The 20,233-nt window shown below is 54.2% G+C and overlaps 1 protein-coding gene across 1 annotated transcript in view; it reads left to right on the forward strand.

The window, feature by feature from the left end:
• Lrp1 (LDL receptor related protein 1) overlaps nt 1-20,233 on the forward strand; it is an 82,855-nt gene that overhangs the window by 26,881 nt on the left and 35,741 nt on the right. The window contains exons 9-26 of the mRNA XM_052165421.1: nt 790-979; nt 1,301-1,444; nt 2,745-2,981; nt 4,143-4,323; nt 5,005-5,227; nt 6,704-6,905; nt 7,152-7,277; nt 9,915-10,055; nt 10,164-10,289; nt 10,687-10,803; nt 11,164-11,244; nt 12,775-12,942; nt 15,957-16,139; nt 16,440-16,640; nt 17,631-17,876; nt 18,007-18,204; nt 19,334-19,538; nt 19,683-19,847. Of these exons, the coding sequence (XP_052021381.1) occupies nt 790-979; nt 1,301-1,444; nt 2,745-2,981; nt 4,143-4,323; nt 5,005-5,227; nt 6,704-6,905; nt 7,152-7,277; nt 9,915-10,055; nt 10,164-10,289; nt 10,687-10,803; nt 11,164-11,244; nt 12,775-12,942; nt 15,957-16,139; nt 16,440-16,640; nt 17,631-17,876; nt 18,007-18,204; nt 19,334-19,538; nt 19,683-19,847 (3,134 nt within the window). The remainder of the gene's footprint in view (nt 1-789; nt 980-1,300; nt 1,445-2,744; nt 2,982-4,142; nt 4,324-5,004; nt 5,228-6,703; nt 6,906-7,151; nt 7,278-9,914; nt 10,056-10,163; nt 10,290-10,686; nt 10,804-11,163; nt 11,245-12,774; nt 12,943-15,956; nt 16,140-16,439; nt 16,641-17,630; nt 17,877-18,006; nt 18,205-19,333; nt 19,539-19,682; nt 19,848-20,233) is intronic.

Consider the following 20,233-nt stretch of genomic DNA (forward strand, 5'->3'; position numbering starts at 1 on the left):
CTTTAACTTCCTTTTTCTTAGTTGAGGCTTAAAATAACCCCTGGGAGATGAGCAGGCAGTTAACAAAAGCGGGGAATCAAAGATGGTTTGGTAATTTGCCAGAGGTTACACAATTGGGAGCAACGCTCGAACCCGGCCTGGAGGTCCCGCCGCTGCTTCTCAGCGTGGAGCATCCACTCGGGAGTAGCTTGCGTGTGCAGCCCTCTCTGGGCTTTGCGAGGAACTCTTCCGGTCCTAACCTTGAAAGTCTCACAGCAGACCCTCTATCTTGGGCAAACGGAAGCAGCTGGGCCCCATAGGCTTCCTTGGGACATGAGTGGGCCTTCGGTCCCAGCTGAGCTGCAGGCGATCTGAGCATTCTCTGTGGACGGAGGTTAGGGTCCGAGGGTACATAAGTTGTTGTCAAAGAGTCTGCAGGGAGCTTAATTCTGCAAGGGGCATTTTTTTCCTGTCCTCAGTGGTAAGACGGTCCAGTGATCAGCACTTCTGGTGCTGAATAGCATTCTCACCACAGAGGCAGAATATAGAGGGGGAATAGCATCTCTTCAAAAACTCCAGTTCTGTAAAGATTACTTTGTGAAGAATAAGTAGGAGACGGACACACAGAAATCTCCAGAACACAGGAGACAAGCGTTTAGCATTAGGTTAAACAAAACCAGAGGGGAAGTTCGGGCATAGATGATGGAGTCTGGGCAGCAGTCGAAGGCCTGCGGGGAGGGGGAGGATGTGGGGGGGGTAAAGGGAGTATCATCCTTTTCATCTTGTTGACCAACACTGCCGCCATCTCAGATCGAGCACCTGTACGGCCTGACTGTGTTTGAGAACTATCTCTACGCCACCAACTCAGACAACGCCAACACCCAGCAGAAGACCAGCGTGATCCGAGTGAACAGGTTCAACAGTACTGAGTACCAAGTCGTCACCCGAGTGGACAAGGGCGGTGCCCTGCACATCTACCATCAGCGACGCCAGCCCCGAGGTGAGCGGTCTCCACGGCACGCCAAAGACGGGGCTTCACCCCGACAGCCAGCCCAGTCAGCTCAGGATCGCAGGTCTTCTACAGATCCTTATTCTCTTTTAAATCAAGAGTGCTTCTAGGCACCAACCCTGGTTTCTCCTAGCCATAGACGTCCTTCCGTGCCCCAAGTTCCCTTATGCCTGAGTTGTGGCAAGGCGGTGGATACTAGTTCTGTGGCTTCGAAACCTTAAACCGGGAAGAGCAAAGACACACACACACACCCGCCACCATGACCTGAGCAGAACCCTGAAGGGTGCTGACCGCTCTCTCCTCTGCCCGCAGTGCGGAGTCATGCCTGTGAGAATGACCAGTATGGGAAGCCAGGTGGCTGCTCTGACATCTGCCTGCTGGCCAACAGCCACAAGGCAAGGACCTGCAGGTGCCGGTCTGGCTTCAGCCTGGGGAGTGACGGGAAATCCTGCAAGAGTGAGTATCAAGGAGAGCTGGGCAGGTGGGCCTGCTGGGGGGTGGGTAGGGGTGGGTCCACAGACCCTACGGCCCACCGCAGTGCAGAGAAAAGAAAAGCAGAGACATAAGGGCCCTGCAGCCAAGAGCAGCAGCGTTCCTAGCACAGGTTCATTCTATGAGTGTTTAGCAAACGCACACTGGGTGTTTGACCCTGTTCAGGCAGTGAGGCAGTGAGGGTGTAGGGGCACAGAGGCGTTGTCTGAGGGTGTGATATCTAAGCCTAGCTCTCTGCCAACGAAGCGAGGTGGCCAGCCACGTGATTGCTGGGAGATCAGTTATGGAGGAGTGAACTTACGGTTCAAAGGCCCTGAGGCCAGTGTAGGGTGTGGTGTGCTAAGAAGATGGGTGAGGCAAAGTGGGAGTGAAGGGAGATGAAGGGAATTTCTCACTGGGAGGAGGAGCTTATGGCCACTGTGGAAAGAAATGGAGTGACCCGGTTCATCTTGCGCACGCTCATGCCCGTGCTGGGCAGGAGGAAGAAGCCAGGAAGAACCTCTTTCCATGGTGTGGGTCAGAGTGATGTGGTTTAGGCTAAGATGGTGACAGAAGTGGCAGCGAGGACCAGATACCAACGTATTCTGAAAGCAGAATTTCACTCCTGAATAGTGTGTGTTAAAGTGAAAACAAACCTCCTCCTCCTCCGATTTCCCATCCAAAGCTGCTCGTGTCAGATCCCCGTCACACAGCGGCCTGAGGGCTAGAGTAGAGCATGTTCTCTTGTGTTTTCTTGTGAGTGACTCAGGGCCCTGTCTGCTCCACGTCTCCTGACCCAGCCCAGCCAATGCACTGCAGTACCTAAGGCCCAGATTTCAAGTTGGGAGATGACCGTGCGTGTATGAATGCACGCATACATGTGTGTGCATCATGTATCTGTGTGTGTGTACAAGAGCAAGTGCATGTGTGTCTGTGTGTGTGCGTGTGTATGTCTGTGTATGTATACAAGAGTGTGTCTGTGTATGTGTGTGTGTGTGTGCGTGTGCGTGAGTTTGACTGTATATATGTGTGAGTGCATGTGTGTCCGTGTATGCATGTGTGTGTGTGCGAGCGAGTGCATGTGTATCTGTGTGTGTATGCATGTGTGTGTGTGTCTGTGTGTACAAGCGAGTGCATGTGTATCTGTGTGTGTATGCATGTGTGTGTCTGTGTGTGCGAGCGAGTGCATGTGTATCTGTGTGTGTATGCATGTGTGTGTGTATCTGTGTATGCGAGCGAGTGCATGTGTATCTGTGTAACTTTGTGCCCTTTGTACCCGCCCTAGAACCTGAACATGAACTGTTCCTCGTGTATGGCAAGGGCCGGCCAGGCATCATCAGAGGCATGGACATGGGGGCCAAGGTCCCAGATGAGCACATGATCCCCATTGAGAACCTTATGAATCCACGGGCTCTGGACTTCCACGCCGAGACCGGCTTCATCTACTTTGCTGACACCACCAGCTACCTCATTGGCCGCCAGAAAATTGATGGCACGGAAAGAGAGACCATCCTGAAGGACGGTAATGGCGTCAGAGATGTGGGTGTGTGGGGGTGGGAAGCGCTGCTGAGGGATGTGGCGTCTGAAACCGGAAGACATCAGAGGCTTCGATCACTCCCTCACAGCATGAGGAGTCTTCTGCTGACTAGCTGGCTGGGCTGGTTGGCATGGAGATGAGGGGATAGACAGGTTGACCCCTCTGTGACCCCTTCTTGGCAGAACCAAAAAGAGTCAGGAGGATGGATGGATGCGTTAGGCCGTGTGGGCTGCCTTTGCCAGCCCTTGGGAAAACTCACAGTCTCGCTGCCACTGGCTCGGAGCCCTGGAGCTGTGTGCAGCACACAGCCAGGAGAGGCCGTGGGCCCTGAATCAGAGCTGGGCCTGACCCCTCAGACAGGGCCCATCCACAAATGTCAATGCCCATAGTGTGTGTGGCTAGATCTCACGGCCACGGAGGGGACAGTGAGAACGCTGTCTCTCTCTCCCTCTGACCTACTTTGGCAGGGCCACTGTTCAGTAGAGCCATCCCCATGAGGGCTTCTGAACTGTGTGTGTTTTACCTCAGATCTGTTTTTTTGGGGCCCCAAGATCTGGTTCCTTAACCAGTCAATCTGGCTTGCTCCCCACCCTCTCTGTAGCTCAGAGAACCTCAGCAGTCAGCAATCATAAGACTGTGTGGAAATCAAGAGTAACTCCTGGTCAGGAAGACACTGGGGATCCCCAACAGGAGAACTGCTATTTAAGGGACACTTGAGATAAAGCCTTTGGCTAAGGGAAAATTCACTTCCTAATTTATTCATTTTGTGAGCTCAGGTATTTTAGGCCCAGGATGGTGGCGTCACACTCAAGCAAGGAGCCAGTGCGTACTGCCCTGGCTATCCACATAAGCACAGGCCCAGACATGCCCTCATCAGAGAGCTCCCTGAAGTCACACAATTTCCTGGCTGCCCCGTGCTGTTTTCAAAACATAGATGTGGCATTGCAGATGCAGTGTAGACGTGGCATCCGAAAGGGTCTTCTCCCTCCCCCACCCCAGCCTCCTGCCCCCCACCCCCCACCCCGTCTGCCCACCATTCAGGGCACCACACACCTCCTGCTCCCCCTGCCTGCCTGGCCTCCATCTCTCCCTACTTCATGTGTCCTTTATGGGTCACCCCCACTCGCTCTCTCTACGCCCTCACAGGCATTCACAACGTGGAGGGCGTAGCCGTGGACTGGATGGGGGACAATCTTTACTGGACTGACGATGGCCCCAAGAAGACCATTAGTGTGGCCAGGCTGGAGAAAGCTGCACAGACTCGAAAGACTCTGATCGAGGGCAAGATGACACACCCCAGGGCCATTGTAGTGGATCCACTCAACGGGTGAGTCTGCCTGGGCCTGGGGGTGGATGCGCGTACAACATCTCAGAGGACCAGGGAGGGAAACAGCAAAGCCAGGGGTGTGGCTGAGGCAGGCAGGCTACGGAGGCAAGAATGGGAGGAGCCTGAACAGAGAGCATGTGTCTGTCTGTCTGTCCTGATGGGGGAGAACAAAACCCTGACACACACAGGAAGTCTGCTTCTGCCGCTCCCTACAGAGCTCTCTCCTGGTTCCCCTTGGCCCTGAGTCGCACCTACCTTTCTTCCCTCACCCACCACTTCCTGTCGCATCCTTTGCTCTCTGGAACTCCCAAATACCTCACATTTGGTTTCTTATCAGTGAGAAGTCCCCACCCCCACCCCCATTCACCCCAGCTTGCTGCCCGGACTCTCTCCACCCAGCACTTTAAATTTTCCTCCTGATTTTATCACTCCAACACGACCTTCTTGAACGACTTGTTTCTCCTGGGGGGTGGGGAACCTTGGTCTTGCTGCACCATGGGATGCCAGAGGCCCGCTTACAGTCGCCCTTCATCAGGTGTTTGTTGTATGGTGGCCTGAGTTGGTGTGATGTGGGACCAGAGAGACCCCCTGGGAGGAGCTCTGGATACCAATGGCTGGAATCCCAACAGAAGCTGTTGTGGCAAGGATGGCCACGTGGTGCTGACCAGTCACTGCCCACAGGTGGATGTACTGGACAGACTGGGAGGAGGACCCCAAGGACAGCCGGCGAGGGCGGCTCGAGAGGGCTTGGATGGACGGCTCACACCGAGATATCTTTGTCACCTCCAAGACAGTGCTTTGGCCCAATGGGCTAAGTCTGGATATCCCAGCAGGACGTCTCTACTGGGTGGATGCCTTCTACGACCGCATTGAGACCATACTGCTCAATGGCACAGACCGGAAGGTGGGCAGGCATGTGCGCATTGTTTAACCCGGTTTCTACGCTGGAAGCTCATGAGGATGTTCAAACGTGTGTGTGTGTGTGTGTGTGTGTGTGTGTGTGTGTGTAGGGATTTGTGCTTCTTACAGGTTTCACGTGGCTGCTCCATGAATGTATGTTTGCATGTTGTGTATGTTGTCTTCTTTGAGGATGTCTATCTGCATCCAGCTGCCCACAAGCACGCCTATGTGTGCACCTCTGTGCGTGTGCACACACAAGCAACACGCTCCGGTGTGGTCACGCAGCAACATGTAAGATGCCGAGGGCCAGCGTGTGTGCGTGTTTGCTGGCTCTGTTCATTTTGTGCTTCATGAGTTGTTATGTTTGCCTTTAGGGGTGTGGACCGAACTCTGCCTTGGTGTGTCAGGCCCTTCACAGCACAGCTCTGGGCACCTCTGTGGTCTCCTGTCTCCTCCTGCTCCCCACAACTCAACACTTTGAACAAGCTACACTAGACAGCGTGTTATTCCAGAACATCATAGGCCTCTGCTCCCCAAGCCTTTGCTTCCTGGAATCCCCCCTAGCTCCCCATCTCCTGAATGTTGTCTCCAGGCTCCTCTCCCCCCAGATCACCTACATATGCCCTCCATGAGGCAGTGGGTGCTCTTAGTACCTGTCTTAGTCAGGGTTTCTATTCCTGCACAAACATCATGACCAAAAAACAAGCTGGGGAGGAAAGGGTTTATTCAGCTTACACTTCCACGTTGCTGTTCATCATCAAAGGAGGTCAGGACTGGAACTCAAGCAGGTCAGGAAGCAGGAGCTGATGCAGAAGCCATGGAGGGATGTTTCTTACTGGCTTGCTTCCCCTGGCTTGCTCAGCCTGCTCTTTTATAGAACCCAGGACCACCAGCCCAAAGGTGGAACCACCCACAAGGGGCCCTCCCCATTTGATCACTAATTGAGAAAATGCCCCACAGCTGGATCTCATGGAGGCACCTCCCCAACTGAAGCTCCTTTCTCCGTGATAACTCCAGCCTGTGTCAAGTTGACACACAAAACCAGCCAGTATAGTACCCATCACAGCTCGGCCCTTAATAGATCCCAGTAAATGCCAGGCAGTGGTGCGCACACCTTTAATCCCAGCACTTGGGAGGCAAAGGCAGGCGGATTTCTGAGTTCAAGGCCAGCCTGGTCTACAGAGTGAATTCCAGGACAGCTAGAGAAACCATGTCTCAACAAAACAAAACAAAAATAGATCCCAGGAAATGTTAATGTTGCTTAGGTAGAGAAATAAGTTGAATGCTGGCATGTGTGTGTGTGTGTGTGTGTATGTGTGTGTGATAAATGATATTCATATTGAACGGCCATATGAGAGGTCCATATAGACAGTGTCCTTTCTGGGTCACCTGTTGGAGTCAGCACCTCCAGGACCCCTAGTCGTCTCTCGGGCATCTCTATTTGCCCTCCTCTCCTCAGAAACATCACCTCCATTCCTAGATTGTATACGAGGGTCCTGAACTGAATCACGCCTTCGGCCTATGTCACCATGGCAACTACCTCTTTTGGACCGAGTACCGGAGCGGCAGCGTCTACCGCTTGGAACGGGGCGTGGCAGGCGCACCGCCCACTGTGACCCTTTTGCGCAGCGAGCGACCTCCTATCTTTGAGATCCGAATGTACGATGCACAGCAGCAGCAAGGTGCGTGCGCCTTTATAGGCTGGGGACGGTGGGTGGGTAGGATGGGACCCTGGCCTTTAATCTCGAAGACTTCCTAGAAGCCTCTGTTCCCCATTCACTTCTATTCCCACGTCTGTATTCCTTCTCTTTCAACGCGACCTTCCTCTCCCGACTTCCTCTTCGGTCGGTCTCCTCACTTTGCGTGATTACTTTCCTGACTCTGCGCCCCACCCCCCACCCCCATCCTTGTCCTGCCCTCTCCTGCAGTGGGTACCAACAAATGCCGGGTAAATAACGGAGGCTGCAGCAGCTTGTGCCTAGCCACGCCGGGGAGCCGCCAGTGCGCCTGCGCTGAGGACCAGGTGTTGGATGCAGACGGGGTCACCTGCTTGGGTATGAGGGGCCCGGCTTGCGCGAGGGTGGGAAGGTAGCCCCAGCAGGAGAATGGCAGAGGGCAGGGGAGTGCTCTCTGTTCCCAGCCGAGATTAAGGAAGCAAAGAGGAGACCCTGAGATGCTGACAGGAAGCAAGGGACCGAGTGGGGGTGGTGTGTGTGTGTGTGTTTAGGGAAGGCTCTGGGGCTAAAAGAGGGGTGGGGGTGGGGTAGTCCCGAGAGCATGAAGAGAGGACAAGTGAATGAGGAAGGAGACAGCGTGTGAAGAAGGAACTGTGTGAGAGAGGAACTATGCTTAATTCATATTAGCTTTAACTATCATTAGAGTAAAATAACAATATTTCAGAACGCTGTAGGCTGGCAATGGTGAAACTAATCCTTAACCTCAGAGCTCAGGAGGCAGAGGCAGGTGGATCTCTGTGAGTGTAAGGCCAGAATGGTCTGCCTGGTCAACCAGGGCTGCAGAGTAAGACTCCCGTCAAAAACAAACAAACAAACAAATAAACCAAAAGTAAATCCAGAAAAATACTGTGAATTAGCCAGGCAAGGTGTACATGCCCAGAGTCCCTGCACTGGGGAGGCTTAGCAGGGTGTGACGAGTTCCAGGCCAGCATGGATATTCTAACTCAAAACCAAACAAATTTTAAAAAAGGAAATTAGGAGAAATAAAAGCCCAGATCCAACTAGTGAACATGAGTGTGGTGTTTTTGGTAAGTCACACAAGGGACTTTCTTCCCTAGGTGGGTAGTTCTGTTGTATACATAGCCCTCACCTGGTGTGTACATAAATCTCCTGGAGCCAGGCGGTGGTGGCGCACACCTGTAATCCCAGCACTCTGGGAAGCAGAGGCAGGCGGATTTCTGAGTTCAAAGCCAGCCTGGTCTACAGAGTGAGTTCCAGGACAGCCAGGGCTACACAGAGAAACCCTGTCTCGAAAAAATCAAATCCAAAAAACAAAAAAAAACCAAAAAAAAACAAAAAAAAATCTCCTGCCTCGTTTGACTCTTAATCGCCACAGTAGCCTCTGTGTCATCCTTACTATTTATTTTAAGGTACTGAGGATCAACCTAATGCCTCATATGCACTAGATAATCCCTCTACCGCGCAGTTACACCCTCAACTCCCTATGTTCGTGATTTTATTTATTTGTTTTTATTTTGTGTGTGAATATTTTGCCTGCATGTATGTGCTTCGTGTGCATGTCATTCCCATAGTGGCCAAAGGAGGCGCCAAATTCCCTGGGCAGCCAGTGCCAGCTCTCCTACCTAAGTTCATGATTTAAACAGCCTCGATCTCCTAAACATAAGAAGGGTTCCAGGGATGCTAGCCTTTAGGTAAGGCCTTAGGTCCAATTCCCGAGGGTTGAAACTGAAGTCCAAGTTAGCACAGGCATCCCAACCCCAAAGTCTGACCCCAGAGCCCATCTATTTATTAACCCTTTTGAACTGATCATGACGTACTTACCCTTTCTCATATCTGGAATAAACTTTATCACAGTTCTGGGAGTGAACTGTGTCAGTAGCCGGATGTGGTGGCCTACACCTTCAATCTCAGCATTCATAGGAAGAGGTGTGTGGATCTTTGTGAGTTCCAGGCCAGCCTGGTCTACACAGAGAGTTCCAAGCCTGTCAAGGTTATATAGCGAAATCTGCTCTCAAAACACAAAAACAAAAGGAAGAAAAAAGATCCGTAAAGATCAGTGTCCCGCTGAGAACAAGGCTGAGAGTCAGCAGAAGCTGAGGACATTGGCAGAGGATGTGAAAGGCCAGCACAATAGAACTGCCTTTGTGGACACTGACATCATTAAGAATAGAGTCAGGGGCTGGAGAGGTGGCTCAGTGGATAAGAACACTGATTGCTCTTCCAGAGGTCCTGAGTTCAAATCCCAGCAACCACATGGTGGCGGCTGGCTCACAACCACCCGTAATGGGATCTGACGCCCTCTTCTGGTGTGTCTGAAGACAGTGACGGTGTATGCATATGCAAATAAATAAATAAATAATGAAGAGCAGAGCCAGGAAGTGATAGTAGAGGAGGTGACAGTGGCCTGGAGCAGAGAGTGTCCTTAGCCATGATGGAGTAGCCCAAGGTCAACACACACTGGTTTCTGTGGTGACTGACACCACAGTCTGGGTTCCAGGCGGCCAGTGACCCAGATGAAGTTCTGCATAGATACTAAGGCAGACAGTGATGGACAGGTATCTCCGTTGGAGATGGGATGAGCGGCACATGCAGAGATTCGGGGACCTGCCTTTATTCCCGAGGTGGAGTCGATGGCTTTGTGAAAGAGAAAGCCCAGGACAGGATCTTGGGGGCTCCTGAGATGACGCCTAGGGGTTGTTCAGAGTCAGCAGTGGACCAAGCACATCTCTGTGACCTGCAGTAACGATTTCCTGAGAGACATTTTACTCTCGGACGGTCGGCAGGGAGATATAGACATTGCAGGCCAGGGAGACTGTGGTGCTTGAGAAAGAGTTACCGTATTGAATCAAATAATCTGCTCATGGAGAACTATGTACTAGGGGGAAATTACTCTGTAGCATATCAGAAAACAATAAATCAGAAGTTCAGGGGTTTTAGCGTCTGTCCCGTGGCCTGGGTCTGACCTTCCCCCTCACACTCCTGTGGTGCCCACAGCGAACCCATCCTACGTGCCCCCACCCCAGTGCCAGCCGGGCGAGTTTGCCTGTGCCAACAACCGCTGCATCCAGGAGCGCTGGAAGTGTGACGGAGACAACGACTGTCTGGACAATAGCGATGAGGCCCCGGCACTGTGCCGTGAGTCACCATTCCCACCCCGGGTGGCGAGGCAGCGGGACTGTGGACGTGCGTCCGAGTGAACCAAGTCGGTTCTTACTGACCCCTGACCTCTCCCTCCACCCCCAGATCAGCACACCTGTCCCTCAGACCGATTCAAATGTGAGAACAACCGGTGTATCCCCAACCGCTGGCTCTGTGATGGGGATAACGATTGTGGCAACAGCGAGGACGAGTCCAACGCCACGTGCTCAGGTGTGGAGTGGGGCACGGTAGTCCAGGAGCCGGGCCTGGGAAGACGGAGGAGCCCTCGAACCCAGAGCAGAGGGGAAGGGACTCTGGGCAGGAGGTCAGGTCTTCCATTCCCTGCCAGGGTAGACAGACAGACCAACGGCGCTGGGAGTACAGGGGAACAGATGCAGCTTTAGATAAAGATGAGGGAAAACGCGGAGCCTTTTTCCAAAGACCCCAGCGATCCCTTGGGAGATGGGGTCAGGCACTAGTATGATTTAGGACACTAGAGAATAGCATCTCAAACAGAAGAGACGCGGGGGGGGGGGGGGTTGGGGGTTGGGAGGGAGAGGACAGAGGATGCTGGGGGAGGAGAGGAGCTGGATGATGAATGAATATCTGCACCTGCCCCGCCCCCCAGCCCGCACCTGCCCACCCAACCAGTTCTCCTGTGCCAGTGGCCGATGCATCCCTATCTCTTGGACCTGTGATCTGGATGATGATTGTGGGGACCGGTCTGATGAGTCAGCCTCATGCGGTGAGGGTCATGGCAAGATAGTCTGGCCGGCTGAGGGGAGGGGCAGCCCATGGGTGGGGGTTGGGGAACTTGTGTGCCTGGTAGGTTTGAGTAAGCTGTCGCTGTGGCCTTCATGAGTTTTTGTCCGCAACAGGGGATAATAGTACCACCATCACAGCGTGATTTGTGTGTGGGTGTGGGTGGGGCGCTTGGGGTTTGTGTTGATACCTAGCAGGGGTGAATGAGCAGTTTTCCCGCCAAGCCCCTCTTCCCCCATCTGGCTCTGCTAAAGAAGGGTCCCCTTCGCCTCCTGCTTCTCAATGTGAGGACATGTGAGTTTGAGGGCCCTGCTCAACTCTTCTTTCTCTTTTTCTCTGACAGCCTATCCCACCTGCTTCCCCCTGACTCAGTTCACCTGCAACAATGGCAGATGTATTAACATCAACTGGCGGTGTGACAACGGTAAGAACTTACTTCTCTCCTCTTACCGCAATTCCTAGGAAAGCCAGAAGCCACAGCCAGGCCCCAGAGGAGGCAGGCACGATCTTAGACCCAAGCTGGGGCTCTCTGCAGAGCACTGAATCCCTGAGGGATTGATTGGCTAGGAGGGAACAGGAAGGAGCCAGAAATGCCATGGGACCCCAGGGTGGGCAGAAGGAAGGCCCTGCGCTTGTATCAGCCCCGCCTTAGGAGAGCAGAGCTGCCCACCCTCTGGCAGGAGAATTAAATGAGCTCAGAGCTGCAGAGTAAGGCGCCCAGGGCTCAGCCTCTCCTCCCTACACTCTCTGCCTCTTGGGGTCCTTACTGCTCGCCCCAGGCTCTGGGCTTGAGGCTTGGAAGCACACCTGGAGGTCAGTCACGGACCAGGTGATGTCAGCCCTGAGCCTCGGGGCCACAGTGTGTGTAAGCACATGTGCGAGTGAGTGGTTGTTGTGTGTGCTGTTTCAGACTCTGTCCTGTCTGGTTGTGTTGTATTGTGACGGGCTGCCCCCCCCCGGGGGTCTCCAAGCCCACTTCACATGTGAGGATGGGTTGGGTCGGTACCAAGTCTCCCTCCTTCCTCCATGCTGTGTCTCAAGTGCCAATGGTTGCCCCTGGCGGTTTCTGTGTTTCAGAGAAGGATTGTGGGGACGGCTCTGACGAAAAGACCTGTCCTGAGCCTGCCGGTCAGTGCATAGAAGCACATGCACCATCACCCCAGAGCTCCAGCCCCCCTAGTCTCCTAGGCCCCCTGGCCCAGAGCTAGCTGCCAGACACACACACAGACAAGAGGCAGAGGCAGGAGAGTGGGCACTGCAGGGAAGAAGCAGCAGAGGACTCTGGAGGATGTTCAGAGGAGAGAGGTGACAGAGGTGGCTCTGAGGAGGCTGAGACCTGGGGAAGAAAATCAAAGTCAGTTAAAAGTGGGCAGAAACATAGTACTCTCTGAGGAAACCAGCTAACCTCTGCCTTTGAGAGTCCTGTCGTGTGTGCAGAGAGAAGTCACCCCAGAACTTAGGAGTCAGGGTGTTCACCCAGATACCTACTTCAGAAGACCAGTCCTCTAGCCTCAACTACGGGCAAGCCTCTGGGAGCCGCACCCAGAGCCAGTGTCTGGCGGTGTCCAAGCTCAGTGCATGGCTGAATAAAAGCCTTTCCAGTTAGCTGTCTTATCCCCTCTCTCAAACCACAGGAACCTCTCCCTAGCCCCCCAAAATAAGCCCCCATCTCCATATCCTGCTGTAAAGGATGTCCTGCCCCCAATTTTCTGCCACTCAGGGAGGGGCCTCCTGGAGCCCCACCCACTGCCTCCCCCGCCCCTGGGCCATGGTGCATGCTGCAGTCTATGCAGTTTCTGTGTCTTTTCTGTTTGTTATTTTTCTCACTGGGGGCGGGGCGGGGCTGTGCGTGGGAATGAGAGGGCTGAGCAGCGGGGGCCAAGCTGGGCTTACAGAAAGGCTGCTCTGCTGACCCTGTCCTCGGGCTCTCCCCACCTCTCCCTTACCCCTCCAGACAACGACTGTGGGGACAACAGTGACGAAGCCGGCTGCAGTCACTCCTGCTCCAGTACCCAGTTTAAGTGCAACAGCGGCAGATGCATCCCGGAGCACTGGACGTGTGACGGGGACAACGACTGTGGGGACTACAGCGACGAGACACACGCCAACTGTACCAACCAGGGTGAGCACTCTGGGCTAGTGTCCGACCCATCCGGCCACCCACCCCACCGTTGTCACCGCCCAGGAACCCTGAGATCGCTTTGTTGCCACCCTGAGATGGCCGATGCCCGCCTCTTGTCCTTGAGGAGACTCCAGTCCTCAAGGGAGAGGGAGGTTGCTGGCAGATCACTGCCGCGCACTGTTAAGATCGAAGGCCTGGCAGTTGGGTGGCCTTAGGTTTCAGCCCTAGCTCTGCAGCTTGTTATCTGAGTGGCCTTGAGCAAGTTACCTAATCTCTGTGGGCCTCTTGAGTTTTCTCAGCAAATAGCACCAGCCTGGGGGTTATCAGGACACAGGGATGTGTCTGGGAACCGCGGATTGACAGGGAGTCAGGCAAGGCAGCTCACACCAATAATCCCACCACAGGAGAGGCTGAGGCAGGAGGATCAATCACTGACGATAGGTCAGACTGGCCCAGGGAGAAAGGCCTTGTCTCCAAAAGGAAGAAGAAAGAGGACAGAGAGGAGGCTCCCAGTGCCCAGATCCTGGGGCCTCTTGGGAGAGGCCGAGTTTCCCAGAGGGCATAGGTCCTCTCTGTGGACACTGGTATCTTAGCTCTGCCCCAGCACTGCCATGAAAGAAGGCCAGTAGAAGATGGTTCTGGCTTTAAGAAAAGTCAGAAATGCCAGGCGGTGGTGGCGCACGCCTTTAATCTCAGCACTTGGGAGGCAGAGGCAGGCGGATTTCTGAGTTCGAGGCCAGCCTGGTCTACAGAGTGAGTTCCAGGACAGCCAGGGCTACATAGAGAAAGCCTGTCTCGAAAAACAAACAAACAAAAAAAAAATCAACAAAAAACCCAAACAAACAAACCAAAACAAAACAAAAAAAGAAAAGTCAGAAATGCCAATTTTTTTTCCTGTGAAATGTACTGTATTCCAACACTGGTATACCAGTTTGCTAACATTTCTGTGGCACAGTACAACAAGCGAGGGACTTAGACAACAGAAGCGCCCTCAGCACAGTGTGTGGAGTAGAAGAGCAAACTGTCCTGAATTCAGGGCTGGCTGAAGGAAACACATCCTTGTGTGTTTAGAGACCTTTGACCTCCCTTTCTTCTGCACGCTTTTCCCTGTCCCTGCCTTCCTCTTCACATAGTGTCTCCCTTAAGTGTGTCTATCCCTGGATCCACATTGGTTTTCTTTTCTTTTTTCTTTTTTTGGTTTTTCGAGACAGGGTTTCTCTGTATAGCCCTGGCTATCCTGGAACTCACTCTCTAGACCAGGCTGGCCTCGAACTCAGAAATCCACCTGCCTCTGCCTCTCAAGTGCTGAGATTAAAGGTATGCGCCACCACACCCAGCTTGGTTTTCTTTTTATAGGAATATTAGTACTGTTAATTAGTCCCTACCCCAATGATTTCAATCTACAGAGACATTAGTGCCAAACAAAGTCATATGCACGGTGGTCCAGTATCTTTTTAGGGACTGCAGTTCAGCTCATGACAACTGACAGTTTACCTATGGGCCAAAATATTTCTGCAAGCCTTCCATGGCCCCCCAACTCCCAGCTGGTAGTCTCTGCCTCAGAGTTGGCATCACACTGAGTTCCATGGACCAGCCACTATATATCCAGCAGAGAGGCGGTGCCAAGAGGGTCACAGGAAGACTAGGGAGTCTGGAAGGGATCCCTTCCTAGGCTGTGAAGCAATGCAGGCCTTGCCCAACAGGCCAGGTAGACCTGGCTTCCTCTGCATCTGGGCTTTCCTCCTGCAGGCAGTGGGTGGAGCCCAGAGGGGCAGGACCTGGTCTGTGGACAGTGACTGGCCCGTGATAGTTACCCTGTGGTTCTGAGCTGGCGTGGCCTAGGACCCTTGAGGAGGAGGTGGGCCTGACTGGTGGTTGTAGCACTAGTGTAGGAGAGTGTGAGGCTTCCTCTGGGGGCAGAGGGTGACCAGTCAGATGGCAGAGGCCTCGTGCAGGGACAAGGGAATGGGGCTACTCTAGAAGCAGCTGCTTCTGATAACATGACAATTGGGCAGAGGCTTGACCTGGGAGGTACTGGGGGGAGCTTTGGAAGCTGGCGGTGTCTTTGGAAGACAACCTGACGGAAGGAAATTACCTGACGCTGAACTTCAGGCCCCCTGGGGAAGGGAAGTCAGATCCTAGGCTGCTGCTGAGGGGTGAGACGTGAGAAGACTGTGCTCTTTCATGGCAAGCAGACTGGAGGCGTGGACACACCCTGCCACCCTGTTACCCACCATCAATGCTCACACTGGGTGGGAGGGGGGCATTTCACTATGCCACCGGCCTACGGGATCAGGTGGGATACAGGAAGATCCTGACGGACCAGTGATCTTGTGCCCTGACACTGTTCCCAGGCTACATAAGCTCTCTGCTGAGACCTCTGGGTCTTCACCCATCTCTGATCCATGCTCTGCCTCTACTGGCTGTCTTGGAGGCTTCCCACGGGATGTTCCTCTGTTGGGTGTGCAACTGCACGTATCTTAGTGGCTCTCTCCCAATTCACATATCCGCTGAGGCGATTTCTGCTCAGAGGCCTGCCGAGGCCTGTCTTGTCTGACGTGTCATTTCATCAGGCTGACACCGTTAAACTCATGTCATTGCCTGCAGTCAAGGCCTAGGTCCCCCCTCCACACACACTAGACCCTAAGCTGTGTAGGAGGAAGGACCGGGCCTTTGTGCCTGCAGTGGGTGGGACAGTTGCTAGAACATCACTGGCATGCAGTGAGTGTGCAGTGAATGAGGGGGACATTTGAGTTCTGTCCTGGTGGAATATGTAGCCAGTCAGCATCATGAGCCTAGAGGAGGAGCATTAGATAAGACAGTCACCCCGGGGTCCTTGAAGATACGACATCTGAGCCTCTCCATGAGTTAGTGCTTTCTGGCTCTCCGTAGACGGCTCACAGGACGCCCAGGGCCACCTCACTCAGCTCAGCATCCAGGCTAGGCAGAGGTAGTGGGAAAGATCTGTCAGAGTGCCTCTCTCTCCTGATACACCCTTTACCCGCGTCCTCCAGCCACAAGGCCTCCTGGTGGCTGCCACTCGGATGAGTTCCAGTGCCGGCTGGATGGCCTGTGCATCCCCCTGCGGTGGCGCTGCGATGGGGACACAGACTGCATGGACTCCAGCGATGAGAAGAGCTGTGAGGGAGTGACCCACGTTTGTGACCCGAATGTCAAGTTTGGCTGCAAGGACTCAGGTGAGAGGGGGCAGAGTGGGGCCTCGTGGGTGGGAGGAGGCCATCTTGAGAACTTAACAGTGACTTGGTGTTATGTGGAGGAGAGGGCAGAAGGGAGGCCAAGAACTCTGGCCACCTTCTGCAGGTTCCTGACTTCTTCATTAGCTGTGTGAATGTGACAGAAAAGGTTTCAAGGTTCATGGTGGGCTCCGGAGCACTTCAGCGAGACGCTATTAGACAGGCCCTCTGGGTCTGGGCAGGGCTCAGTGAGTTTCACCCCCTAGGCCTGGTTCCTCATTCTGTTCCTGTCCGGTCCCTCAGCTCGGTGCATCAGCAAGGCGTGGGTGTGTGATGGTGACAGCGACTGTGAAGATAACTCCGACGAGGAGAACTGTGAAGCCCTGGCCTGCAGGCCGCCCTCCCATCCCTGCGCCAACAACACCTCCGTCTGCCTGCCTCCTGACAAGCTGTGTGACGGCAAGGACGACTGTGGAGACGGCTCGGATGAGGGCGAGCTCTGCGGTAAGGGGCCTGGCAAGGCCTGGGGTTGCTCACCAGTGGCGGTGTGTGTGTGTGTGTGTGTGTGTGTGTGTGTGTGTGTACAGGGGTTTGGGGAGCATCTTGTCCAGGGCAGGGCTGTAGGAAATGGTCTGGGGCAGGAGGAGGCAGAACTGTGTCTCCAACATTGATCGAGGGCTTGCCTGAGGCTACAACTCCTGTAGCATTCACTCTCCAGAGTGGCCCAGATAGACGCCACTGTTTGCCACCAACTGAGGAAGAGGAGACACAGAGTCCCTTAAATAAACCAGTCCAGGGCCATCCTACTCTGAAGGCATGGCGGGGAGGGAGCCATTAGGACTCCTGACCTGGAACAGACACCGTCAGTCAGACCACTGAATAGGGAGGCCAGGCGGGGGGTGAGGCACTAGGTTGAGGCATGATTTGAGCTGACCTCTGGAGGCGGGGAATTGAACTGGGTTCCCGGAAACGGGCAACTTGTGCAGAATGAGTGAGGAGGGTCAGGGAGGTCTGAGCGACCGCACAGTCCCAGAGCAAACAGGACATCTGACTTCTGGGAAAGAGGAGTGAAGGGTAGGGCCATCGGAGACTGGCCCAGAAACCGCTGCCGTGGGGCATGTCGGAAAGGTCGGGGCATTTCCCTCTGCACCCTGCCCCGTGTTACACCTGGGATCAAAGAAAGGGCCTTGACCTAAGCATCCTCCCAAAGAGGAGGCAAAACGCCCAGGTCCCAGCCATGGTCACGAGGGCATTGAGAGCAGGCAGGGGTGAGGAGAGAGGATGATGGCTCTAGATGTCAGGTCTGGTGTCCCAATCCTGATCCTAAGGGAGCCTGGGAAGGGAGGCTGAGGCTCAGCAGGGCTGCGGTTAGGGCTCTGGGACTCAGAAGGGATACAACAAGACCGGAAGGCCCCACAGTGCCAGGCCCTGACTCTTCATCTTGACCGAGATCTTGACCCTGGACCCTATCCTCTGCCTGTCTCCTCCCCCCAGACCAATGTTCTCTGAATAATGGTGGCTGTAGTCACAACTGCTCGGTGGCCCCAGGTGAAGGCATTGTGTGTTCTTGCCCTCTGGGCATGGAGCTGGGACCTGACAACCACACCTGTCAGATTCAAAGCTACTGTGCCAAGCACCTCAAATGCAGCCAGAAGTGTGACCAGAACAAGTTCAGCGTGAAGTGCTCCTGCTACGAGGGCTGGGTCCTAGAGCCAGACGGCGAGAGCTGCCGCAGTCTGGGTAAGACAGTGGAGTCCGGGTGAGCCAGCCAGGCAGGCCTGGTCACCCGCCTAAGCTACAGTGGGCCGTATAGGCCGGGACAGGGTGGCACAGTGGCTGTAAGCTGACCTGATCTCATGCCTCCCTCCAGATCCCTTCAAACCGTTCATCATCTTCTCCAACCGCCACGAGATCAGACGCATTGACCTTCACAAGGGGGACTACAGTGTCTTAGTGCCTGGCCTGCGCAACACCATCGCCCTGGACTTTCACCTCAGCCAGAGCGCCCTCTACTGGACCGACGTGGTAGAGGACAAGATCTACCGTGGAAAACTGCTGGACAACGGAGGTGACTCTTTGGGTCTGGGAGAGGTGCCAGGATTACACACAGATGGCATTCGGGGTCACGGGCACAGATTCAGGTGGCCCCGGAGCCGAGGCTTCTGCTGCCCATCCCCCAACCCCTTGTTAATTGGGTGAGATTTTGCTGTGGGTCTCAGAGCCTGATGCCCCGTAATTATCGTAAGCATTGCTGCTAGCCTGATAATTAACGAAATGATCACCCTTTCTTTGGAATGGCCTGAAGCCTGGATCCCCAATTTTGGAATTTCAGGCTTAGAAGGAAAATGCCATGTAGGGATAGACTACCTCTGTCTCAGGGTAGCCCGAGCCATCACAGGCTAAGTATGAAGCATCTATTGCACCAGACGCAGCAGTGATCAAGACAGTTTTAAGTTGTGTGTCAGGGAGGGTCCCTGAACAGAGGCAAGAAAAAGACATGTTTCTTTCTCTCTTTTTAAGATTTACTATTTATTATTACATGTAAGTACACTCACTGTAGCTGTCTTCAGACACTTCAGAAGAGGGCGTCAGATCTCATTACCGATGGTTGTGAGCCACCATGTGGCTGCTGGGATTTGAACTCAGGACCTTCAGAAGAGCAGTCAGTGCTCTTAACTGCTGAGCCATCTCTCTAGCCCAAGACATGTTTCAATAGAGGAGTTTGTATTGCTTATTATAAAAGAAACTTGGGAACATCTCAAATGTCCATCGTCAGAAGAATAGCTAAGTAAACTGCACTGTTGTCACATGACAATTTCTAAAATAATAAGACACACGGTCATATTAGCATAGAGTTGTCTTCAGGACATTCTGTGGGTAATTTCTAGCATGTTCCATCGTCCTTGTAGTGCGTCCAAACATGATCCCAGAAGCTTCCATGGGCCCTGACCTTTCCCAGGTTACCCCCCTCAGAACAGTGCACACATAAAGTGGCTGCTCTCACCCCTCCTCCCAGACCGCCCTTTCCCACCTCCCAGCGGGAAAGAGGCCTAGGAGAGGAGAATGGGAGCCAGGCCCTTCAGCTGCCTGGGCAGAAGCATCAGGGTGAAGGTGGCTGGCTGAGGCATCCTGAGCTCCAGGCCTTCACCAAACCCCGGCCCAGGAGTCTCTAAGCACCTGCTGCCTTCTCTTCCTAGCCCTGACCAGCTTTGAGGTGGTGATCCAGTATGGGTTGGCCACACCCGAGGGCCTGGCTGTAGACTGGATTGCGGGCAACATCTACTGGGTGGAGAGCAACCTGGACCAGATCGAAGTGGCTAAGCTGGACGGAACCCTGCGGACTACTCTGCTGGCGGGTGACATCGAGCACCCAAGGGCAATCGCTCTGGACCCTCGGGATGGGTGAGGGCTCTGCCTGCCCCTCTGTGGCCCTGGGTTCAGCCCGGCCAGGGACACCTGTCTTCTCGGTACTGTTGACTCCCCTGGTTTGCTAATCCGTGGTGCAACCACCCCAGTGTTGGCTCTCCTCCCTCCTTCCCTCCCTAGGATTCTGTTTTGGACAGACTGGGATGCCAGCCTGCCGCGAATTGAGGCAGCATCCATGAGTGGGGCTGGGCGCCGGACCATCCACAGAGAGACGGGCTCCGGGGGCTGGCCCAACGGGCTCACCGTGGACTACCTGGAGAAGCGCATCCTCTGGATCGATGCCAGGTCAGCAGAGGAGGGGACCAGCGTGAACAGAGATGAAACTAAGAGGAGGGTGGGGAGGACTGACGAGGAGAGGAGCAGGGTTGTGGCCTACAGTCATCCACCCTCTGCTCGCCTCCCACCCTGTGACCTCTGCTGAGGGCCTCTGCCTGCCCGGAACAAAGAGAAGGTGTCTCTTCCCAGCTCACACAGGAGCTCCGAATGCCAACTGTAGCCCTGGGAAGGAAATCTAGACGATGCCCTTGGGGGACATAAGGCTGGGATCCCAACCTATTGGATCACCCCCACCCCTAACCCCTGCAACCTCACACTCTCTCTTTAGTCCCGGGCAGGACTCAGGAAGAGGTGTTGAGTTGTGAGGACAAGGGAAGGTGGACACCTGGGCAGGG

Source organism: Apodemus sylvaticus, chromosome 20 (assembly GCF_947179515.1).
Source record: "Apodemus sylvaticus chromosome 20, mApoSyl1.1, whole genome shotgun sequence".
NCBI lineage: Eukaryota > Metazoa > Chordata > Mammalia > Rodentia > Muridae > Apodemus > Apodemus sylvaticus.